The sequence below is a fragment of the Bidens hawaiensis genome, unplaced genomic scaffold, assembly GCF_021521415.1.
Source record: "Bidens hawaiensis isolate Kalapana, Puna unplaced genomic scaffold, B.hawaiensis_p1.1 tig00014463_1, whole genome shotgun sequence".
Taxonomy (NCBI): Eukaryota; Viridiplantae; Streptophyta; class Magnoliopsida; order Asterales; family Asteraceae; genus Bidens; species Bidens hawaiensis.
Genome location: NW_027492258.1, coordinates 233,756 through 259,817, shown reverse-complemented (window position 1 = coordinate 259,817; position 26,062 = coordinate 233,756). Strand labels below are relative to the sequence as shown.

Below are 26,062 nucleotides of genomic sequence, written 5' to 3'. Positions count from 1 at the left end.
TTTTCAATATTTCATAGATTGCATTCACAGCTTCTTTTATTAAGTCGCGAATTCCAAGCACATAGTTTTGAGGTATGGCTTGTAAATTTTCCGTGATAGCTTTTTCTTGTAAAATTTCTTCAATTGTCTTTCCTTTATTGTTTACTTGAATTTCTGGATTATTGTTTGCTTTAGACATGCTGTTACATGAATAAAACAAAATTTAGGGAAAGACACACCTTATATTACATTAGTTATGTTACATGTAGATCAACAAAAAACTATACATAACATGATATCTAATCCTTAATCCACTTTTTTAACAAGATTTTTCATCTTGTCATATTTCTTAACTATTTTCCTTCCCATTTTCTTCTTATCCACAAACTCATTCCTCAGCTCGTCCATCACCGAGTTTGGCGGGTTCGGATATCCCGTTGGTGCAGATGCAGCTGGGAAGAGATATGCATTCTCTCGTGGATAGAGATGCGGATTAGCAACGTATTCAAGCTTTTCTTCATCGGGGATATTAGTGGTATAAAATCCCTCGATAAGATTTGCTTCCTCACGAATCTCCATAGCTTGTTGTGAGATCGAAGGCCTCAGTCCTAAATATGGAGGAAAGTAAGGATTCTCTTTCTCTTCTTCCTCCTCGGGATCCTCCTCCGATTCATAAGGATTCTTGATTGGTGATGAGTTAAATCTCTTTTTGTATGGCATGCTAACCCTCATTTTTGGTTTATGACTGGGTTCTGCAGATGCTGGTGGGGTCTCGTATTGATAGTTCAATGGTGGTGATCCAAATTGCCATCCCCTTTGATCAGAGTGACAATTCATCCAGCTTGATGATTCCGATTCGGTTTCCTGCTTAATTTTACTTTTTACCTCCTGCTCCTCGGAAGGATGGTAAGTCGGAATGTCGGATGGATAATACTGAGGATTGTTGTTGGTGGTGTTGTCAGAAATTTCGATTGGGAACTGTTGACTGCCTGGGAGATACACGGGTTGGCTCCCATATGGTAACACCGGATTGATTGGTTGATTGTGATTGAAAAAGCTAGTGTAATAACTATTGCTACTCTCCATATCGGATGGTTCAAGATTGATTGTTGGTTTTGATCGAATGGCTACTCGGTGTCTACGGCCAAAGTAGTTAGTATATGACATCTGCATCTTAGTTAGATTAGGGATAGGAGGTTTACCAATCCTATCTTATCCCTACGAACAATAGTAAGAATAATGGTTAAAGCCTAGGTACTAATGTTTTAATACCTAATTCGCTGAAACCGATGGCTCTGATACCAACCTGACACACGCCGACTTAGGGTCTAGGCGTGTGACCATAAGTTGGTACCTGTTTTGTAAATATATCAGAGTTTATGGGTTAATTTTAGCGGAAGACTTTAGGTTTGAATATAATATTAATTTACATTGAAAATTTACTCGGGAATTAAACACCCAAGTATAGTTTACAAAATATATGTTTCATAATACAAGGATTTGTTTCTAAAAAACGGAGCCATCTTTAACGCGTTTCTATCTTCATAAGACTCCAATCCTTGCTAATACTACTAATGCTTAATGTTCTGCAATGGGTTGGAAAAATACGTCAGCTATATGCTGGTGAACACGTATGACTCAATAAAACATTTGAATGGCATTACAATACAAATATAGTTTTCTCTACAAGCTCAGCAGAAGCATTTCTACTTCTGGTCTATGTACAACTGCCCTACACACACAATTGTTCCCGAGCCACGTAGCTCTTACCAGGAAACTAGTTATGACCATTAGCCCACGGCCACGTAGCCTTTGAATGATTAGGCTGAACGGTTATGTTTGGATCCAGACACATGTGTATTCGGTCTGAGTTGTTTTTATTTTCTACTTTGTATTATAAAGTTTTAGAGATTACTCTATCTCATGTAGACATTGATTGACTCATTAAGACAAACACCCGTTTGTCTTATTGAGTGTAAATATGTTTTGACTGATCAAAAAGGTTAACGTATTCACCTGTACCATCGGTGTTGAAAACCTTGACTGATTGATTGATGATTGTGAATGATACTTAACCTATACATAAATAGGTTCGTATGAATGTTTTGAATGATGATTAAGCTATGATTGAAAGCTTAACCTTGAAATCATTTACTTTTGATTGTGAATGAAAACACTCGATTTTATGTGACGTATGATATAGCATGCTTTGGACTAATAGGTTCTAGCACGTTGGTAAGTTTCTCCAGGTAAGTAAACGGGTCCCTCGATTGATTGGGATTTGTACGAATTACTTTTCCTTAGACAAGAAACTTACTACTAGTGCTATCCCCCTTCCAGTTACTACATGCCCGTCAAAATATATCTTTTGTATAACATTACTTCATTATGAAGTAACGTTTATGAAAACATGATTGTGAATGAATGTTTGTAAAATACGATCAAGGTTAAAGGCCATAGCCTCGATTGATAGTCTAAGCTATAATTCAAATAACTTAAACGTAAATCCTACCTTAGATTGGATGCTTAAAATGATAATAAGAAAAAGGCAGGATCTTGATCTACTCGATTATATGATTGCTACTCGATTATAACTTCGTTTCTTGCATGAAATACGAGAAAACGACGCTTCGGCTTGTCACGGCTATTGGGCACGCTTCCCTATGCTGAACTATGTGAAAGTGAATGTGTGATGGGATGAATTGAGCTCATGCCCGTCACCCCCCCCCCTTTTATAGCCGAATTTTGATCCCATCGCGGTACGCGATGGGTTACTTGGGACCTGTCGCGTACCGTGGCGCCTCCTTTTTACACCGCCTTATGCGGTGATGACACGTGTCCTGTCACAACGTGCCACGTGTTGACACGTTGTTGGACACGTGTCCACTGACTCAGCAAGCCCATCGCGCTACGCGATGGGTTGAGTGTTACCCCCTCGCGTACCGCGACGGGAGAAGATTTTCAAAATTTTCATTTTTGGTCCCTGTACTTTCTTAGTTAGTATATTTGGGCTTAATTTAAAGAGGGTAACAGACGCGGTGTTACAAGGAGAATGCTAGAGTTTATGAACCAGATTACAACTTAACATGGAAACAATCACGGTGTGATATTATACTAAAAATATGCACAATTCAAATTTTAAATGTTATTTTTTCTGGCTTGACTTCCCGCTATTGGATATAGGTTCAATATGCCCCCCGCAAGATGAACGATCTTTGGAGAAGACCAATATTGGAGAGAAGATGATTGAAGCGTATTTGAGTAGTGGTTTTATCAAGGCGTCGGCTAGTTGGTCATCTCCTGAGATATGAGTGACACGTATAGAGCCATTGCGAACCTGTTCTCGTACAAAATGAAAATCGAGAGCATGATGTTTCATCTAACTATCCAAGAGTGGAACACGGGATTCGCAGAGTAGTGGGTGGCACTCAAATTTGTCACAGTAGATTGTTGGAGTGACATTTAAGTGGTACCCAAGTTCAGATAATAGGGACATTAACCACTTGACTTCGGTTGTTGTAGATGCACTGCTCTTAACTCGGCTTCAGTAGAGGAACAGGGAATAGTGGCTTGACGTGTTGAGCTCCATGAGATTGGGTTGGAACCAAGATAGGTGACATAACTGTTGTGCTTCGGTAAGTGACCTTGTCACCCACCCAGTCGGCATCGGTGAAGGCATGAAGGTGTAGTGGGGACTCACGACGTATAAGTAGTTCGTGAGTCATGGACTCATGGTGCCTTGTAAATATCTCAGTAACCGTTTGAGAGCTGCCTCATGTACATTCGTGGGAGAGTGCATGAACTGTGATAGTTTGTTAACCGTAAATGCAACGTCAGGACGTGTTAAAGATAAGTATTTTAAGGCTCCAACGAATGCTCGATAATCGGTTGGTGATGAAAGTAAAGGTGCCATCAATTTTGGTTAGGAGAGTAGAAGTGGACATCGGGGTGGAGGCCGGCTTGCAATCGCTCATGTTAGCTCTTGTGAGGAGGTCATTGATATATTTAGTTTGGGATAGGAAGAAGTTGTTTGGGTGAGGTATGACCTCAACACCGAGAAAGTAAGAAAGGTTACCAAAATCCTTGAGAGAAAACCGAGAGGCAAGTAAGGATATGAACTTGTTGAGGAGAGATGAATCGGGTCCAGTGATGACAATATCATTGATATATACGAGAACATATATCGGAGAGGAGGTAGAATGGTTCGCAAATAGTGAAGGATCAGAGATGGTTGGTGTAAAACAAATCGAAAGAAGATAAGACTTAAGCTCGTCATACCAAGCTCGGGATGCTTGGTGTAGGCCATAAATAGCCTTGTTGAGTTTACATACATGGTTAGGAAGAGAAGAGTCGACAAAACCTGGGGGTTGAGACATTTAGACAACCTCGGTTAGTGTTCCTTGTAGAAAAACATTATTGATGTCGAGTTGTCTAAGACACCATTATTGAGTGGTAGCAAGAGATAAAATAAGGCGAAGAGTGGCAGGTTTGATTACAGGACTGAAAGTCTCCACATAATATATACCAGGCCTTTGATGAAAACCTTTTACAACCAAGCGAGCTTTGAGCCGATCACGGAACCATCGGTTTTAAATTTTGTTCGAATGCCCATTTGCAACCAACAAGATTTGGAGCAGTTTCTGTTGGAACAAGAGACAAAGTCTGGTTATGTTATGATACCATATAAAAGTTTGAATTGCATTGCCTTTTCTCAACTACAAAGTTATATAAATACAAGGAGAATGCAAGTGTTTATGAACTAAATTACAACTTAACATGGAAACAATCACGGTGTGATATCATATTAAAAATATGCTCAATTCAAATTTCAAATGTTATGTTTTTTGGCTTGACTTCCCGCAATTGGATATAGGTTCAATACATAGATGTGCTTAATTAACACAAGGACAACCTAAAAGTTAACATTCTAATTGACCACCCAAAAAGAACTTCCAAACTATATGTTGATACAACACGTCTTGAATCAAAGACACGATGGAATGATACATTCTTCAAGACAGATGTACTTGGATAATTTGCAATAGATTGTAGATAAAGATAATATTAACAAATTTCCATTGATCACACTTTCAAGTCAAGCGTTACATACCAATATACCATTCTGATTTAATATCATTAACTTATTAGTCAAATTAAAGAGATGTTTATTATTCAGAAGACAAAAGGATTCACTCATTTAAAAGAGTCTCTCCACTTGAATAACTTGTATTCATAGATGGGTTGTAAAAGGCATAACTACCAAATGAAGACGGCAAAGTTTCCCATATCAACTTGGATTCAATCAATAATCCATTCGATTCTGGAAAACAAGAAAGCAACAAAAATCTAGCAAGACACAAAAACACTGTACAAGATACAATGCTTTTATACATACATACATATACATACCACCTTTAAAATTTGATCATTATAGTTACTTAAAACGATCACTTTGTAGGCATGTAATGTAAGTATTCGGTTAACCTTTGGATTTCACCTTACCGTACCCTTTAAAACGATAGTCATAGTATGTAAAACATGAAATCAATGGGGCTTTTTTATTATGAGTTGTGCATCCGTACACCTACGCAAATCCAACCCCCAAAATCATTTAGCCCCAATCGTTGACACTTGACACTCATAAACCTCCTCGTAATCACTTGTTTGTTTGTTGGTTTTATTTCATCAGAATTCTAGAATGTCTTTAGGATACGCACAGAAGCTGTCTTACAAAGAAGATGTGGGAGATGTCGGAATGTCGGAGTTCTTTGACACCCAACACATCTTACAACAAAAAGTTAGTTTTTTCCCATAATTATTGTTCTTATTCAACTCCAATCAAACTATTATTATTGTTCTTATTCAAACCCTAATTTCGAATGAAAAGTTTGTGATCGCCTTAGTATTATTTCTGAATACTAATAATAATCATTTAGTTTCTTGATGGGTTTGATGCATATTCGTTCTGGGATATTATGATCATTGCTTGCACCCATTATTGCTGTCATTTCTGCATTATTAATATTATTATTATACCTGATCGTTGCTGATATTGTTAACTGTGTTTCTTCTTCTCATCATATCTCATTTATTGCATCAAATTCATAGTTTCCAGTTTAGGGGTGGGTGACCAATAACCCAACCGTTAATAAAAACCGACCTAACTGAAAACCGAATTAACTGATATCGCTTTTCCTTTTTTTTGGTACCCTTGGCTAACCGAACTTAACCATTAATATTTTCAAATATACCGTCATTTCATGTATTTTTAAGCAAAGTCAAGCCCGAATTTGGTTTTTACCCGATAATCCGAAATTAACCGGAAACTGACAAACTAACCGAATAAACCCAACCGATTAACCAAAAACCGACAGGTTAATAAAATTGATTAACTTGCGATTTTATTGTAATCCTACTGATATTGCAGTTTCTTTTAATTTGCAGATTGAAAAACTTGCAAAGATGATTAAAGAGGTTGACCTCAGATCTGCTGTTTCTTTTATTGTTCATGTTATCTTCACAAGAAGTATTTAAAGGATTGTATAATTGTGTGCAGAGTAAGCATCTGGTAGCATTTACGGGTGCGGGAATATCAACTTCTTGTGGAATACCTGATTTTCGAGGCCCAAAAGGAGTTTGGACACTTCAGGTCCATAACCATACTTTCATTACCGCATATGCTCGTAAATGATCATAATTTTGAAGTAAACATATTAACAAGCCAATTTGCATAGGAGAGAAAATGAAAACAATATAAGCAAAAAAGCATGGAAAAAATATAAACATAAAAGGCATCTTTATGAGATATTTTTTGTTGGATTGTAGCGTGAAGGCAAAGGTGTGCCCGAAGCATCGTTACCCTTTCATCGTGCAGCACCAAGTGCTACTCATATGGCTTTGGTTGAATTGGAACGGGCTGGTATTTTGAAGTTTGTTATCAGCCAGGTCAAATTAATCTTGTGTTTCTTTTTGTGAAATTTGTAAATTTTATTATTATATATTTTGAAACTTTTTTTTTTGTGTAGAATGTGGATAGCCTTCATCTACGTTCTGGAATACCGAGGGACAAGCTTTCAGAATTGCATGGAAATTCATTTAGGGAGGTTTGCCCTACATGTGGCACCGAGTAAGTTGTTATTAATAATTTTTTTTCTGTAGTTTTCTATAAATGCTCTGTTTGCACTTCTTTAGAATTTTTTCGAACCCAAATTTTATACTGTTAGGAACTCATTGCTCATGTAGGTACTTGAGAGATTTTGAGGTGGAGACTATAGGTTTAAAGGAGACATCGAGACGCTGTTGTGATCCAAAATGCGGGGCGAAACTCAAGGACTCGGTTCTTGATTGGGATGTACTACACTACTGATTAATGATTATATATAATGAATATTATGCCTTGTTATTATTATTATTTTTAAACTTTTACGTCTTCAATTGTCCTCATAGGATGAACTACCTCCTAAAGAGATGAAAGCTGCAGAAAAGCATTGTCGAAATGCAGATCTTGTGTTATGTTTAGGGACTAGGTAATTATTATTCTAGTCGCACTCTCTTTGTTTTTAAATTTTTAGTAAGATCATTGGAATTTTGAAATTAATATTTAAGTTTTATGCAGTTTGCAGATAACTCCCGCATGCAATCTTCCTTTAAGGTCCATTCGCAATGGAGGAAAGATGGTAATAGTCAACCTTCAGGTATTTCATGTTAACCTCACTCAGTGTCATGTTTGTTTTCTTAGTTTATATTATTGGTGAAAATTAATTTGCGGGTGTTAATGATTTTATATATTTACAGAAAACTCCAAAAGACAAGAAAGCGAGTTTAGTCATTCATGGTCTTGTTGACAAGGTAACATTTATTTGAATCATGTTTAGTCATTTACAGAAGTCAAGAGTTAACAAAGATATTTGAATCGATTAATTAAATTGAGACTATTTTCATGTAGGTAATGGTGGAGGTACTGCAACTTCTTAAAATGCCTATTGCTCCATACGTTCGAGTGGATCTTTTCCAGCTAATCCTTAATCAAACAGGATGTGTCTCGGGTACATGTGTTTTTTGGTTTGTTTGGTCATTAATTAAACAAATTTTATTCTTTACTATGCTGTAAATATAGTTTTATAAATATGTAGTTTGCTGTACTTATATTGCAGAATCAAAATATATAAAATGGTCTCTTAAAGTTATTAGTGTTCATGGAGAAAAACCCCCCCTGCCATTTATTGAATCAGTAGAGGTTTAAAGTTTAATACTATAAAGTTCTTTTAATGCTGTTGTTTTTTTGTTATAATTCTCTGTTTAATTTATTCGATTTATATTTTAATCCAGGTTACCTTTCCAGAGAGACCGGAGCTGAAAACCGCTGTCCTAAACCAGCAACCTTTTTTGCTCAAAAGGTTATTATTTATATAAGTTTCTATTTATGACTCCAAACCCCTCAAGTATTAAACTTACCGAATTCGTCCCCCGTGTTCTTTTTTTTTTTCAAATAATCCAATGCTCTTTTGCTATTAATATTTGCAGGGAAACGCTTAAATCAAGACCGATTCACATGGTTTTATGGGTTAATTTCAGTGAAGGTTGTGGTTGTCGGTTTATTAGCATTGATTGTCCAATTGATTTTCTGGTAAAGTCCTCACATTTAAGTTTAATTAACCTCTGAAATTAAAATACCATTACAGAAAGTTTCATATATTTATGCAGTTATCACCTGATGACATCAGCGAAGATAAGAATTATGTGATCCAACGGCTCAGAGATATGTCAAATGAAGATCAATATTGTGGGCAGTCATCTATAATTGACAGAAAACATGTTCAAGATTCTGGGAAAACGGTTTCTACATACGCTGTTGCTACAAACATCGTTCACTACAATGGGTTGAGTAACAAAGTCAACGGAGGTCGGGAAAAAGTCAATCTTGATGATGGTATAGATATGTCTACCAATAGCGTGCCTTCAAAGGCAGTGCAGTCAGAGTTGACTAATAAAGTCAAGGGAAATCGGGACAAAGTCAATCTTGATGACGGTATAGATATATTTACCAATTGTGTGCCTTCAAAGAAAGTGAGGTCAGTGTTGACTACCAAAGTCAACGGAGGTTGGGGAAAAGTCAATCTTGATGGTATAGATATGTCTTCCAATAGCTCACCTTCAAAGAAAGCGCGAGTTTATTAATCGGACTGTTAGTTGTTTGGACTTTGGACTGTATATATCTTGTGTGATGGTGGTTAAAGAAAGTTAGTGATTGGGGTAGTAAAGAGAAAGCGGGTCAACGTTGAAGCCCATAGGCAAAACTGTAGTGAGTTACCAAGTTGGTTGTTTTGGCTAGTTATCTTCATTCCACTTGAGTGACTTGATTTTGTTCTCTGCTAATTAGATTCCATCATGTTTCGTGCCTTACTTTTATGCAAAATGTCATTTCTTATCTATTTCTAAAACCGTATATAATCGGGCTATATAAAATGAGGTTTTTTGAGAGAAAATATAAGTGGCTAAATTGTCGCGTGGATACTGAAATTTGAAAACTTCTTTCATGCTGATCATCATCCAGGAAATCTTGTTATTTGATGGTGTTGTGAAAAATAGTGAAGCAAAAATTTGTAAGGACAAAATGTGTTAGTTTCAGAGAACGAGTTTGTAACACAAACAAACAAGTGTAAAAAATTATCTTTCTAAAAATTAAAAAGTTAATAGAGTTGATAAATTGTTGGAGCATATTTTTAATACAAATATAAAAGAATGTCCTTTATAGTCATTTTATCTTTTGTTTACTTTAAATTATCAGTAACAAATGATATTTTGAGTTTATGTAACAAATGATTTTTTGAGTACAACTTCTTGCAGCATACACACATCCAAACATCTCATCTGCCATGTTTTATAGGAGTTGCTTATTTGATTATATCTATTAGATAAAGCCCCGCACACCCCTCGGAAAGCAACTCAAGGCAACAATGTACGCTTCAACAAGATAAAATCTTGGTGTGGATTTAGCACCTTAGGCAATCAAATAATATCAAATGGATCAATTGTAGGTGCAGGTGACATGTTATTTGCTAAAATTCAATTCTCATTTCTGCAACTTTTTATTTACATTCTCTGCTAAGCACTAACATATGCTTCTTTCTCTGCAGATGTTTCCAAAAATAGTCATAAATTTTAGAAACATAATATGAACATAGTATTAACGTCCTAACAAAATCAGTTACCAAAAATAGTCAAAAATCACTACCAAATGGTAGGCCAATCATCATTCGGTAAAGCTGGAAAGTTAAGACTTTAATGCCTGAAACTGTCAAGTGTTGAACCTGAGTTGGTTGACCTGAATAGAGTAAAATAGTCATCACATTAAATCAGACTGAAGGAGTATTTTCCATTAATTCTAAACAGAACTACAATAGAATAAGTACTGTGTTATTACCTTGTATCCCAAGGCTATTTTGGTAAAAATCCAGCCTTTCTTCTTCATTCCCCTTCTTGGTTTGAAGCCCATAAATTTTAAGCACAAACAAAGCGGCTTCCTTTATTATATACCCATTTGGCTTCTTTTGGTTTCTTCATCTTTAAAAGTGAATAATGTGCCGAAAGAGGCGGTCAACACAGAACGTTTCTCACTCAACTCCTTAGCTTTCTCCAAATCCCCAGTCTTGTGACAACAATTCACAAGAACATTATATAAATAATTATCTGGTAATATGCCATTTTGCACCATTTCATCTAGTACTCCACACGCTGCAGCTGAATCCCTAAACTTGCAGAAACCAACGATCATCCTACTATACGAGACAAAGTTTGGAGTCAAACCCTGCTCCTTAATTTTATTAAACATTTCCTTTACTCTCTCAGTTTTACCAATTCTAAAAAAACCCTTTATTAAAATGTTATAAGTAAACGTATCTGGAGTACACCAGCCATCTTCAACAAGCTTACAAGCTTCTTCAGCTTTTCCTTTATTGCACATACCGAATAAAAGAGGACTTAACGATGAAAGATTAAAAACATGACCCTCTTCTTTTAGTTCCATCAAGAGCCCATAAGCTTCTTGATCTTTTTTACACTTTATGAGACCATCAAGAAGGACTCTATACGTGAAAGTGACGGAAAAGAACTTTCTAGAAAGCATGAATCTAAAAATGGAGAACGAGTCAACCAAGTTGATACTTTCACAGTTTTTTTGAATTAAAGCTTCATAAGTTGAAGCTAACGGGACTAAACCACGGTATATCATTGCATAAAAGTACTTATTTGCAACCTTTAGTTCACTTAACTTGCAATAGCCATTGATTATTGCTCCAAATATGTGAGCATTTGGCTCTAAACCGTAATCCATCATTTCATTCATGTAAACTCTTGCTTCATCCATTTTCTCAACTCTACAAAAGCATCCTATAACACTTCCATAACAAATCTCATTTGGAATTACACTTTGGTCCTTCATCACCTCCAGAACTTTTCTCAACTTTTTGTAATCATTTTCTTTGGAACAAGCACTTAAAAAGGTCTCATAAACTATATAATCGAGTTTAAGATTCTTAAAACTTGTTTCCAACATAAGTACTTCCGCCTTTTCAAGATCCCCAGTGAGACATGATCCAATGATTAAAAGACCATACGCTCTTGCATCCGGTTCCAAATAAAGCTTTCTCATTTCTTCCAAAACTGCAAAAGCATCATTCATTCGCCTCACTTTACAATAACCATGAATCAACAAAGTAAACGTTCTAGCATCAAGTTTCATGCTTAAACTCAACATCTCATTTACTAACTCTTTTACTCTATCCATATTATGCATCCTGCATAGCCAATAAATAAGTGTATTATACACAACCAAATTTGCACCAACACAACTAGCGTTCATCTTATCTTTAACCCTAAACGCGGCTTCCACATCACCTTCTGACATGAACCCGTTAACCAAAGCGTTATACGTCACAACATCTGGCTCCACGCCCGCATCACTCATCTCATCCAATACCATTCTTGCATCTTCCCATCTTTTCACAATGCAAAAACCATTAACTAATGAGGTATACAAGAATACGTTAGGAGCCAACCCACTGTTAACCATACTATTCTTGAGCTTAATGGCTTCATCAATACGCCCCGTTTTACACAAACCATCAATGAACACATTGTAAGTAACAAAGCTAGGGTTACACCCATTCACATTCATCTTAACAAACACCTCTTTTGCTTTCTCTATATTCCCCACCATACAATAAGCTTTTATCATATTAGTATACGCGTAAACATCAAAGAAACCGACTTTTCTCTGCATCGATTCGCATACCTTCCAAAAAAGCTCCAACTTTTTATCCTTAAGCAAATCTTTCAAAATTGAATTGAAAAACAACGGGCTAAACCCGAACTGATCGGTTTTTAACAGAATCTCAACCGCTTCATCTAACAAACCCTTAACTCTATACCTATCAACAACAACCTCAAACACCTTGGGATTCAAATTACCACAAGAAACAAAACATTCTTTATAACAGCTCACAAAAGAATCCAAAACCGATACCGGAGACAAGCGCATTGCAATCATGGCATCAATTAGAATACTAACACACCCATACAAGTTATGATTACACAGACTAATGGCTAAAAATGTAATCTTTTTTTAATTTGGTTGAACACCCACCTGGTTTTCTTGAAGCAGCATATGGATTACACGTGGGTTTAGATTCTTGGGCACATTTGAGTGTGCAAGAATGGTTTCCCAGTTGTCTGATTGGAGAATATTCTTGATTTCACTGAGCAAGAAGTGGTTTTGCTTGGTGGGATTTGATGTATAGGATAAAGATCGGGTTTTTATGGTGGTTTGATGAACACCCAGTAAAGATTTTGGGTTAATTTGAAGGATTTTACGCATTATGAGTGATGAAATGAAATGAATACACAGAGTGTGGGTGGGTTTTGAATTGAAGTGATAAGTATCAATTCAGTGTATTGAACCACTAGAATTCAATAGTAACATGAATTATTGGTTGTTTGTTAATGAATTGGATGGAAAATAGTTTAAGTGAAGTGGGCATTGAATTAGGCCTTTGTTGTTCATGGAATATGATGGCAGAGACGGCGGAGTGAGTACAGTGGTAGCTTGTTTTTGGGTTCACTCAGATGAAGCCCATTGGGCAGATGTTTATGTTATCGGGCTTTATAAATATTTCAAGAGCCCAAGTTTTTTGTTTATTTTGACAAATTACAATTTTTAACTTTAAGCATAGTCGGTTTTTAAAAAGTTTAACTTTCACTTTATGTTCTTTAAACATAGACAATGTAATCTTTTTACATGTAAAATAAAACTTATATAACCTTGTACTTTCAAATATTTAAACTCTATCAAAAATTTGAACTCTACATTTTTTTTCGCATTAGATATCGTATAGTTAAAAGTAAGACATTTTAAAAGTTATTATTCCAGTTTGATTAGTATATTGTTCTATATTCTAATAGCTTGTGCTTATAGTATAGTCATGGGTAAAAGAATATACTATAAACAAAAGCTATACAAATCAAATTGAAATAATAACCTTCAAAATGATATCTAATGTGATATAAAAATGTAGCTAACATAACTCTTAAACATGCCTCCCTCAAGTTAAAACAACTGCGATTAACTTATATAGAGGGTGTTTGGCTGAGCTTATTTTTTTTGTTTTTTGCTTTTTGGAGGGGCAAAATGTCCAAAGTATCCATCCAAAAGCACCTAAAAGCACCAAATTGAAGTTTTTTTGCTTTTTGGAGGGACATTTTAGACATTTACCCTTACAAAAAGCAAAAAACAAAAAAAATAAGCTCAGCTAAACACCCCATACTTACAAGCTAAGTATATAAAAAATAAGCTCTACTGTATATCATATATATATCTTTTTTTTCTTAAGAGTACTAATAAAAACGCATGAAATGACCATTGTGGTTAACTTTTATAAAAATAAACCCCTTACTTCATAAATTTATATATTGTAACTATTATATATTATATTAATTCAAACCATATTGAATACGAGTTAGCACGCCGCTACACGTGTGTGGTTCAACGTTTTTACGTTTAACTTTTGTTATGTTTAGCGGTTCTACTGCAACGTGCTTGACCTTTTTTTAGCGTATGCTTTCGGATATTAGCAACGCCTTTACTGTAACGTGTGAGTTTACATAGAATATTTTGTTTTTTGAGTTAAGTGTCATTTTAGTACATGTGGCTTGACCAACTACGCAACTTTAGTACATATTCTTTATTTTATGCAAATGGCTACCTTATATTCAAAAAACTTGCATTTTTAGTACTTTTTTTAACCCTGTCAGTTTCCATTCGTTAAGTCAGGAGTATTTACGTACTTTCATTATTATTTGTTTTATTTTTTTATTTTTCTCTCCCTTCTTAAATTATTGAACCAGTAGTCTGTTTTAGCTATAATTTTCAAAACCAATAATCAAAATTCTCATCAATCAATCAACCAATTTATCAATCTGGTCGTCAAATTTATAACAATCTGATCATCGATTCCCCAACTTGAGCGAATCCGACTCCAACACTCTCATCAGCACCACCGACCCCGGTTTCGCCAAATGGAACATAACTTCTTCTTGGTTACAAACCGGACCCAACGGAAAAACTGAGTCATTACTTAACGGACTAATAACACACTGGCCGACGACATCGTTTTATCAAATCTTTACCTGTATTCAACAAAACCCGAATAAATTTCACCTAGATATATCAAAACGCTGTAAAAAAAATTACAAACCCTGGATATGTACAAGGGTAACTGAAATGAAATTAAATCTTATACGACCAAGATCTACAGACCCAAATCCTAAAACCTGTATCAAGTAACGAAATTGACGAGACAAGATCAACAATTTTGAGAATTAGAGTGAGATGTGAATAGAATAAAAAGACGGAATCGATTCTTACCAAAGTGATGAAATAGAAATTGAGAAAGATGGTGCGATTAAAATGGAATTCAGTGTGTTCAAAGGTGAATGATAATCATTAATTGATCGAATTAGGTGGTGGTTACAATTGCAATACAACGATGGCTTGAGCGCTGTGCTCCCGAGTCTCATTTAAAGAGGGGAGGGGAAGGAAATGAGAAGAAAATGAGAAAGAATCATGTTTCACAGATTTTTTAAGAAAAGGAGGGGAGGGGAGGGGAGGGGAGAGAAAAGGATAGAAAACTTAAGTCTATATCTATCCTTCCAAATTGAAGAGATTAGGAGAGAAAATGTGTGTTTATAACATTAACTACCTATTAACTCCTATATTTTCTTTTCTTTTCTTCCATTTTTCATTAAACTCGAGAACATGAAATGAAGTGACTTATTCTCCTCCCCCTCTCTTTCTTTTCTCTTTCAATTCTCCTCCCTTTCTTTTCTCTCCTTAAATGAAACTCGAGAACACAGTGGAAGGAAAAGAGATGAGAGTGTAAGAGAGAAGGAATTAGGGTTCTAAAGAAAATAAATTGGGGGAAATGGGTTAATGGACGGGGAGAGAGGAAAAAAGAAAAGAAAAATAAAAACTAAAATATAATAGTAAAATCACCAAAATACCCCTCATTTAAATAATTAAAGTACGCAAATACCCCTGACTTAACAAATGAAAATTGACGGGGTTAAAAAAAAGTACTAAAAATGCAAGTTTTTTGAATATGAGGTAGCCATTTGCACAAAATAAAGTATAGGTACTAAAGTTGCGTAGTTAGTTAAACCACATATACTAAAATGACACTTAACTCTTGTTTTTTTATATAAACTTTAGAAACGTTAACTTTTCCTATGTTTAATGCTAAAAATTTGTATTTGCTTTTTATGAATTCTTCACAAAACATGAGTCATAAATACTAGTTATTTTATCAAATACTATAGATATCCATCTCTATATAGAGAGGGAAGGTATGACCGGTTCTTGTAATATAGAATGATATCCTTTATTATTTATTTATTTATTTGTTGCCATTATAGTTTAATATATATAAATGGTTTTCAAAAGGAGGTTTGTTTAAATCACTAATTACTAATTCATTTTTTAAGTTTATTTTAATGTATAGGATTATAATGTACTTTTTTTTATTATACGCCATACAGTTTTTATCTATATTTTCACGTCATGTGTAAACCTGCAATTCCGTTTTAAACAACAAATTTATTTTTAATTCTTGTCGTTTATGAAACTTGAGTCATAACCTTCTAAACTCTATGAACTCAAAGTGTTTAAAAGATCTATATTTACCATCCATTAGTGTAGAACATGTAGCTAATCTATAACTCTTCACCATGTCAACCAAATGAGAATTGGCAAAATAATTTTGTGACAAGTTTATTATTTTCAGTTATACTTTAATAATATAATTCCAAAACTATAATACCCTTTATTATATAAAAATCCGAATAAAAAAATATATGATTCAAGATGTTTCAAGTTGAAGTATTTGGTTGGTGAACAATAATACTCCAACCATCGTTAGGTTCGTTAAATAAGTACAAGCCATTGTCTGTCTATATTATTGAAAACCATCACATTAAGGTGCTGTTTGTTTTTGCAGACATAAACTGTCTGCAAGCTGATTTCATCTGTTTTCATGTCTGCAACTGAAGATGTGGTCTGAAGATCTGCAAGCTGAAAATATAAGACTGTTTGTTTTTATAAGCTGATACTGTCTGCATAACTGTCAAACTTATCTCACAAGATAGAAGTCATTTATTCAAGTTACATCTAGTTTTTAGTCTTTGCTTGCCATGCCGATTTGGTTTTGGTGGGTGGTGGAAGGTGGTGGTGGTGGATGGTGGTAGTGGCGGCGGACGGTGGGTAGTGGCGGTGGATGGTGGTGGTGGACAATGGGTGGTGGTGATGGATGGTTTTGGTTGGTGGTGGACGGTGGTGGTGATGGATGGTGGTGGTGGGTGATGGATGGTGGTGGTGGCGGTGATGGATGGTGGTGGTGGTGATGGATGGTGGTGGTGATGGATGGTGGGTGGTGGACGGTGGTGGTGATGGATGGTGGTGGTGGTGGCGGACGGTGGTGGTGATGGATGGTGGTGGTGGTGGCGGACGGCGGTGGTGATGGATGGTGGGTGGTGGACGGTGGTGGTGATGGATGGTGGGTGGTGGACGGTGATGGATGGTGGTGGTGGTGGCGGTGATGGATGGTGGTGGTGGTGGCAGACGGTGGTGGTGATGGATGGTGGGTGGTGGACGGTGGTGGTGATGGATGGTGGGTGGTGGACGGTGGTGGTGGCGGTGGATGGTGGTGGACGGTGGCGGCGGGGTACGGGGGTGGTGGTGGCGGCGTACGGTGGGTGGTGGTGTTGGCGGACGGTGGTAGGAGCAGTGGATGAGAGGGTGGCTGCAAAGGGAGAAGAGTAGGGTTTTTTTGTGAAGATGTTTTAAGCAAGATTTCCTTGCTTTTCTTTTAAGATGAAAGAAGATAACTTCAGATCTGTTTTAAGAAAAAAAACAAACAGTCTTCAAGGGTAATGTCTGCGCGCCTGCAGACATTAGCTCCCTTGAAGATGTTTGAAGAAAAAACAAACACCCCCTAAGTAGTCTTGAGTTATTAATTACATTGAAATAATAGTGTAATTAATCCTTTAATTATGACTTTTGATGGCATACATGTTCTCAACTTTGGAGAACTATTAATTAATTTAATTATATCATATAAAGTATTATTGATTCAATAACCTTTAATAATATAAAGATGGATTGCACTTGTGTCATATTTAGGTGGATATTGACAATGAATAATTGAGCTACACTTTGTACAAATATTGCCAGTTCGAAACCCTGAGCCCACCCGTGTTTTCGTCCCACCGCGTGTTACGTTATGCCAGAGAGTTCTGCTATTGTGGTGGCACAACGGCTGTCAAGTGGTAGTCGCGATATGGTATCCCAAAGAAACGCCCAAGCTAAACTCTGAACCCAGCGTGAACCCGATTAAGACGACATAGTCTGGCTAGAGTGAGGCATCGAGCCTCTCCAAATTTGGATAGTGTGGTAGCCTAAATACAAGAAAGTCATCGTTTAAAAAAATATAAAAAATGATCCATGAATCTTTTTCACATATTGTTTTTTTTTATGATCGGGTGTCTGTTAACTAGACGTCCTAATTTTCGATTCATATTGGTTCATGTCACATAAATAATTATATTTTTTCAATGCAACTAATAAACTAAGAGATACGAGTTTATTTTTAGGTAATAATGATCATAAAATGGTAAAGAACTCTTAATTAACCATTAAAAAATAACACTAGAGATAAGTGGGTCTTGGTACAGAAAATACCGGTATCTATAATTCTAAATTCTTGGTGTCGGTATCGAAATGTTTGGCTCAATACGATATTAAATACAAAATTCAGAAAATATTAGTACCATAGAGATATCAAGAACTCAAACTTTTCAAATTTTGACATCAATGAAATGAAAGCTACACGCTAAAAAGAAAAAAGAAAAATCTTTATGAAACACTAAAGTTAATTTAATAGTTAACATCTCTATACTAATAAATAAAAAGGAGATACTTGTCATATTTGTAGGTAATCTGATTTTTTGTTTTTTTCACATCTATTTTATATTAAATACTGATATTAAATAATAATGACAGTTAAAAGAATTTATATATGTAGATATTTCATATAACTTTTAATTATGAGTAGTTATTATATGATTATGGATAATTATTAAATCAATAACCAAATAAATTTAATATAAAACTTATTATGAGTTTTCTAAATAATTTTTTTTTAATTTAAAAGCTTCTATTTAATTCTTCAACTTACATCAAATTGAAAACTACTTGTTCGTTAAAATATTAAGAAAAGAGAATAGTAATAATACTAATAGTTTTTTATGACTGATTTCAAAATATTTAATGTCACGTCAAGGTTCATTTTACAAAAAAACCATATATTACCGATTGTATATGTTAACAGATTACAACTAGTGTAATATACGGTTTTTTTTTAAACATAAGTTTTTGTTACTAAAGTTCCTTTTGGCTAATAATTTTCTGTAAAATAAAATATCTGAAAAGTCAAAATGCAGTTGGCATAAATAAAAAGAACGGCGTTAGCGTTTACTTGGGTGGTGGTGGTGACGTAAGCATGGGAATATGACCCACAAATAGCCAACTGTATGTATATATGTATATGTATCATCTTCTTCTTCTTCTCTCAACTCTAAAAAGTTAGGTATTGGGTTCTTCTTCAAAATTAAAATTCCCCCAAAACAAAACCACCTTTCAATTCAATCAAATCAAATCCAACTTCTTAAACACTTCTATCTATCATGGCGGTATGTTCTCAATTTCATCTTATTATTATTATTATTTTTATTATCATTATCTTCTGCTTATTATACGCTGTGTTTAGTCTTTAGATTCCTTGTGTTTAGCTTCTATCGATCGTCTCTGCTTGTTGATTGATTCTGTGCTATTTGTAATAACAAGATGATTGATTTTGTTTTTTTTTATTGGATTGGACTGCGTTTGGTCAATCAGTTAGTGATATTGATTGCATCCTTTAATTATTGTTTCATGTTAGGAATTGAATTGAATCGAATCAATCATCATCTATGGATTCTGTTGCTTACTAATAATCCACACTTTGACTTTAGTTATCCATGTTTCAAACTGCTTAACCCAACCGAAACCACCCAAAACAGGTCAAAAACCAATCGTAGCCCCGTTAAGAAACTGGTTTCAACCCGAACTGAAACCAATCATAAACCGCTTTTGACTTTTTTGTTGACCGAACTGAACCAGTTTCAATCGAAACCGTAGGTTTGGGACCCGTATACTCTCAATTGAAACCAGTTCCAAACCAGTGAAACTGTACCGGTCAAGAAACCGGTTTGTACTTAACCCGGTTTTGACCTTTTGTTGACCAAACACTGGAATTGTTTTGTGCGCCTCCATGCAGAACTCTTGGTATTCATTTTTGCAAAAGAAGTTTCTAAATTTGAACATATGGTAACTGTTAGGTGTGACATAATTAAGTTAAACTTCTTATTCTGTAGCATGATTATCTTTGTTAGGGTATGAATCTATGATTGTATGACTCTTTTTTGGCCTTGCAAAGAGCATAACATATGATAAAAAGAACAAGCTTTTTCTTATCTACTAATTGTATATTATCTTAAGGAAACTGGTTCATCTTTGGACACGTATATTCACTCATATTATGTATGAGTGTATGACCAATAATTGTATCTTCAATAAACTGCTAGAGTTGTCTACATTCGCAACAATAATCCATATTCGTTTTGGGTTGGGAGGGGACACAGTTTTGGAATATTAATAAGAAGGGACCTAGTACAGTTTTTAGAAGCCCCACAAGGAAAATGTGGAAAGATTGAAATTATTAGAGAATATAAATGTCATGTCATATTTGTCATCGCATGTGATGATCACCATCGTGGACCATGCTGTGTCATCGCCTCATCATTTCATATTTTCGACAATATACATGGTAAACTAAGGCTTTGCAAAAGGATTTCTAGACCCGCAAACCTAATGAAACCAAAACATGTCTTACCATTGGTTCTAAGGGTGCAAATGAGCCGAGCCCGAGCATTGTAGCCTTACACTGCTCAACCTCAGCTCGCTAGGCTTTCTTGAAGCTCAAGCTCAACTCAGTTCGAAGAGCCTGGCTTGTATACTGAAATTGTAGCTCGAGATCAACTCAACTCGAGCTAATTTGAGAAATACCTTAAAACGAGCCTAAGCTCGGCTTGAGCTCGTGTGGGATACCTTAAAAGAGCCAAAGCTTGGCTCGAGCTCGGCTGTGCAGCGTGAAATTTAGGAGTGCAAACGAGCCGAGCGCCCGAGCCCAAGCTCGAATCGGGTCGAACTTGATTCGTTTAGGCTTACGAGAGCTCAAGCTTGGATCAGGCTCAGCTCGTTTATTATGTATTAATTGATTTATTTAGATTTTTAACTATTTTTGTGTACTTTTTATTTAGTTTATTTATCATAATTTCATATGTAATAAATATTATTATATAAATATGTATTTAATACGTTAAATAAAAATTATATAAGTAATAGGCTTGTTTAGGCTCGCGAGACAATTTGAGCTCAATAAACGAAGCTCTGGAGCAGGCTCGTTTATTAAACAAGTTTATTTTAAGTCTCGAACTAATTTAAGTTTGGCACTATTCAAGCTTTTAATGAGCCAATCTCGAGTAGCTCACGAGCCGGCTCGGCTCGCTTGCACCCTATTAGTTAATAAAGTCTTAGTATAGGCCCAGCCCTAAGTTGATTATAGCCGGCTCTAGTCTTTGTAATCCTAGTCTATATATATCCTATATGCAATCCCATTGTAATTACAATTTATAATACAATCAGTATATACTACGATACCAAATACCAAGTTTATCTCACCCCTAGTGAAATTAATACATAGAAGTCCAAATGAGTTTAAAGTCAAAGATAAACAAGACTCGAGCTCGTACTCGATAACTAAACGAGCTTTGGCTCAATAACGCTTGGCTTGTCTCAGGTTTTTTATAACGATCCGATCTCGAGTAGCTTGTGAGCGGCTCGGCTCCTTTGCATCCTTAATTGGCTCCACGTGTTACTCATGACTTTGATGTTTTAAATGTGTTGTATAAACGAGTTCTTGTAGTCACAATACATGAAGCTTTGTATATATTAAAACCGGATAGATATAATTTTGTGTAGATTATGGGGAAAAACAAGCAAATATAAAGGAGTTGAACATAGATTTAATTTGGTATTTAGATGTATAGCCATTGTTATTCGTTTTCATTAATTTTTGAATCAAAACCCCTAATTTGTAACCATCTCTGAATGTTTGGATGAAAGTCCTACACATTTACAAATGAGATAAAACTTGTCAAACTCCACTTTATTCTTGTTATGCTATTTTATACCATACCTAGAAATGAATGAATGCTAATTAAAGGTTAAATATTTACAGGAAAAAGGTCCACCATTGCCAAAGTTTGGTGACTGGGATGTGAACGATCCAGCATCAGCTGAGGGATTTACAGTTATTTTCAACAAGGCTAGGAATGAGAAAAAGGCAGGTGGCACATCTGACTCGCCACCTAAAACCGACTCTACATATAATAAGTCCGGGACAGCTACTCTTGGGAAGCCTCAATCTGTAAGTTGTGCATTTTGTTGACTTGATTAGATTGCAGTTATTTTCATAAACCCGTATTGTGTTTGTGTATAATGAATTAGTGGTTATGGATTTGAGAATCGGACCTAAAAATGCAGATGTCATATTAAAGGTGACCAAATGGTTGGGTCGGGTTTGGTTGTAAATGTAATAATACGGTTAAATGTGTCGTGTTCGTGTGAACCCGTGAAAAATCGTGTGTCAAATATGATTACAAAAGTTGTAGTATTTTATTTTTTGACAAAATGATTTATGAGATTTTATGCATTTAAACTATACTTGGAGTAACTTTGACACGATTGACTTGTTTCATTTTTAACTAATTTCCTATCATTATACCCTTTTAACAGATGAAACATAACCTGACTTGACACATTCAACTGTTGGTTTTCATAATTGTTGAATTATTTTTTTACTTTTGTTTTTGTTTTGCAGAAAAAATGGTTCTGCTGCATGGCATAAAAGTGATGAGAGACTCCTTGTATCTTATCGGGCCGGAGTTCATTCTGCTTTGATTTTTATGATGATAATGTAAACCTTTGAACAGTTGAACAAACAACTATATGCTTGTGATTGCCTTTGTTCACCGTTTCCTTCTTAAAAAAATGTTTTTAATTTATTTTTACTTGTCACTAATATCTTTCGTTTTTCATTTAAAATTGTGCCGGGTTGGCAGACTGAATTGACGAACCGCACACGATCCATCCATGTAAGCGGCGATCCTTATAAAATATTTCTTTTATTCTAATTACAAACATGTTAAAAGGGTTGAATCGGTTAAATCAAACATGACATTATTAAATGGGTTAGACAATACAAATCGCTACAAGGTAAGAAGTAAAAAAAATGTTAAAATAACTTTCTGCTTATACAAAGATATGGTGACACACGAGGCACGAGATCGTGTTAAACTCTTGAAGAGCCGAGCTTGCGCTCAAACAAACGTTGAAGAAGATAAACCTGAAGTATACTAGCACCTACCAGTGCTAAAGATTCAATTATTGCCTTGTGAACTGCTCTCTTGCTCATTCCTTCATTTACTGCACTCAAAAATACAAATCAACAAGTCAGACACAAAAGGTTGAGTTTTGAAGTCAAAACGACTATGGTTCATAGCATCATAAACGATATAAAGTTTGTGAACCGTCAAAGAACCTTTTGTCACTATATTAAGTTTATGTCACTATATTAAGTTTATGACTGGTAGATAAATAGCACAAAGTAATTATGAACTCGAGACAGAATTCATGATTATAATATGGTATGCAAGTAACAAGCTTTGACTTCAAAAGTCAAAGAAGTCAAACAAGCCATGACTCAAAATTTCATAACTGACACAAATGCTTCCAATCATCAACAACATTTTCATCCGTGACTCATTTTTGTATAAATATAACTTAGTAACGTTAAATTTGTATGAACTAAATGCTGGAAAATAACAAGATTTACCTCAAAAGTCAAAAGGAAGAAAGTGTTGGGTTATAATTATACCTACTGCCTGTCGATCGGTTTCAGCCTCCAACCAATGCTGCTCAAACTGAATGTTGTAAAGAGCTTCCTCTAATCTTGATATTAGTTCAAATAACGGGTTGAAATGCTCTACAAATGGTTATTAATCCACATGTCAAATGATAACAAAATAAGTAGACTAAACTGATGAACTAATTACTTAAAGTATATGCTTACCATCCTTGGCGTGCTGATCATGGTATGCAAAATGGGCAACTTGAACATCAAAGTCTATGGTTTCATGATATGGAGATCTGTTTGTAAAACAAAAATGATATACACCTTTTTTGTTAGCTGAAAATTCGTATCTCTCACTAGTTTTGTCATGTGTCTCGTGTATATGCTCGTCTTCCGGGCCTTTTATCTGGAATTTTAAGCACAATGCTTTAGAATTTTCAAGCCCATTAACTTAAAATCCACTGTTGACTTTTAAAAGTCAAATAAAATTCTCAGCTTCAAAACAGACTGAAGTAAACTTGTATATGATAATCATACAAATACTTGATGAGAGTAGAGATGGTTAGCTAATTTTGCATAATCTACAAAAATCAGTTTTATTATATTAACTTCACATTTGTCTCAAATGTCAGCTTTAAGGCATGCTCGGTTTGCAGAATTCGTTGGAACTGGAATCCATTCCTTCAAATTCCTTTACAAAATTCAAGATTCCGTCACCTTGCGAAGGAATATATTTACCAAAATGCTCCTGAATCAAATAGAATCCAGTCCTGCATTTTCTTTATAAATTGTACAATTTAACTTTTTAATAGGTTACAACTTACATGAATAAAAAATTAATAACAATGTAGTTTGCAAGCAATTATATTATTATTATTATTATTATTATTGAACATACATGTATAATATATAAAACAAGCAATGAAGTACAAAAGGATTCTAACAAAGGGCAATTCTATTATTTGTGATTATATACATTCCAATTCTTTTGAGAAATTTACAAACCAAACACGATTATGCAAAATAATAAAACCTTAAATACATTTCTTCTATCAGCCAAACGAATGATGAATTCGAATTTTATTAAATTCTAACTCGTTCAAATTTAAATCAACAGATTTTGAGTAGTGCCATGTTTGAACTATGACCACCTACATCCTCAAGCAGAAAATATGAGTTTGAGTAGTACTATACTACTATGTTTGCAAATTACACACAGATATTATTTATGCACAAATTAAGATACTCTTAATTAACCACAAAGAAAACATATATAACGTGACACAATTATGAGACAACATAGGACATCAATCAAATGAAATATTCAAGGGAATAAATTAAGAAAATTACGAGAAGATCAACAGCGTCTTCGGTGAAATGCCACATAGTTTCTGCCTTAATAACAACGAACGACACATGAACTGTGTCGCCTTCGTATTCAACGTTGTGCGACAGACACTCCTCTTTGTCGATCACAAATCTAATCCCGAAAACCTCCCTAAGTAACATGGAACAAACGACGATAACCGTTAGACATAATCTGAATGTGGAAACAGCCATCTCTCTCTAAAGAATTGGTTAAACGTGAAGAACGGATAGATCTATTAATGTAATAATAGTATTGCATAGGAGTGGGAGTTTATGTATTAGTTATTTATTACCTGCGCCTTAATTAAAATACTACTTTGGAACAACTCAAACTTGTCGGTTAAACTTATGCTGTTTCCGTTAAGTTTACAAAACAAACCTTGCACTTTATTTAATGTATTTAAACATTATACTTTTACCTTTTTAGATATATTTATTATTCAGTTTTACATGTACAAAAAAAAATTCTTCTCTCTTGAATAAAAACAAGTAATCGACCTTTGACTGCTTGAAACCGAGACGTTGCAAGGAGGTGGTAAATTTTTGGTACCAATTTCTTGATGCTTGTTTAAGCCCATAGAGTGACTTTTTGAGCTTACAAACTCGGTTTGTCATCTCGCTTTCCAAAGCCTTGAGGTATCTTCATGTAAACGTCCTCAAGTAAGTCACCATGCAAGAAAGCATTGTTCACATCTAGTTGATGGGTGTACCACTCCCTTTTAACTGCTACGACTAGTAAGCTTCGCAACAGGAGAAAAAGTATCATGATAGTCAAAACCTTCCATTTGTGTGAAGCCTTTCTACGTGTCGCGTTTTGTACCATTCTATTTCTCTACTCGGCTTGTATTTTATTTTGTACACCCACTTCGAGTCAATAACCCGCTTACCCTTCGGCAATTCTTCGAGTGTCCAAGTCCCATTTTTTCAAGAGCTTGGATTTCGGTCTTCATTGCTTCCACCTAGCACCCATTTTGGGTTTTGGACTGTTTGAGCAAAATATTTTTGGCTATTTGAGGTAATGGCCGCTAAGGCACTAAGAATACTTTATGAGAGTTAGTAAAATTATCATAAGAAACAAAATGTGCTATAGGGTATAC

The 26,062-nt window shown here is 35.1% G+C and overlaps 3 protein-coding genes and 1 pseudogene across 5 annotated transcripts; 2 read left to right on the top strand and 2 right to left on the bottom strand.

Annotated features, from left to right (window-relative positions):
• The first annotated feature begins 5,624 nt into the window (after positions 1 to 5,624).
• On the top strand, positions 5,625 to 9,532 carry LOC143546761 (NAD-dependent protein deacetylase SRT1-like). 2 transcript variants are annotated; one of them, XM_077038351.1, is made up of 14 exons: positions 5,625 to 5,776; positions 6,424 to 6,453; positions 6,536 to 6,628; positions 6,805 to 6,924; positions 7,005 to 7,105; positions 7,222 to 7,330; positions 7,426 to 7,505; positions 7,595 to 7,673; positions 7,774 to 7,827; positions 7,925 to 8,024; positions 8,112 to 8,215; positions 8,308 to 8,375; positions 8,503 to 8,605; positions 8,683 to 9,532. In XM_077038351.1, the coding sequence occupies exons 1-14, from the start codon at positions 5,678 to 5,680 to the stop codon at positions 9,154 to 9,156; spliced, it is 1,614 nt and encodes a 537-aa protein (XP_076894466.1). In that variant the 5' UTR covers positions 5,625 to 5,677; the 3' UTR covers positions 9,157 to 9,532. The 2 variants fall into 2 exon arrangements, with proteins under 2 accessions (XP_076894466.1, XP_076894467.1); XM_077038352.1 differs by having other exon boundaries at positions 8,133 to 8,215; positions 8,683 to 9,527.
• Positions 9,533 to 10,397: 865 nt separating this feature from the next.
• On the bottom strand, positions 10,398 to 12,865 carry LOC143546775 (uncharacterized). Its single transcript, XM_077038367.1, has one exon. It carries the CDS (start codon positions 12,524 to 12,526, stop codon positions 10,508 to 10,510), a length of 2,019 nt encoding a protein of 672 aa, XP_076894482.1. The 5' UTR covers positions 12,527 to 12,865; the 3' UTR covers positions 10,398 to 10,507.
• A 6,404-nt stretch (positions 12,866 to 19,269) lies between these two features.
• LOC143546749 (protein NOI4 pseudogene) lies at positions 19,270 to 22,749 on the top strand (annotated as a pseudogene). The gene is made up of 3 exons (XR_013137644.1): positions 19,270 to 19,275; positions 21,909 to 22,112; positions 22,566 to 22,749. The product of XR_013137644.1 is annotated as a protein NOI4 pseudogene (transcript).
• Positions 22,750 to 22,888: 139 nt separating this feature from the next.
• LOC143546774 (transmembrane emp24 domain-containing protein p24beta2-like) lies at positions 22,889 to 25,820 on the bottom strand. Its single transcript, XM_077038366.1, has 4 exons — positions 24,948 to 25,820; positions 23,817 to 24,003; positions 23,622 to 23,729; positions 22,889 to 23,170 (listed from the first exon to the last, which is right to left on the bottom strand). Exons 1-4 carry the CDS (start codon positions 25,155 to 25,157, stop codon positions 23,037 to 23,039), a joined length of 639 nt encoding a protein of 212 aa, XP_076894481.1. The 5' UTR covers positions 25,158 to 25,820; the 3' UTR covers positions 22,889 to 23,036.
• Between the last annotated feature and the right edge of the window lie 242 nt (positions 25,821 to 26,062).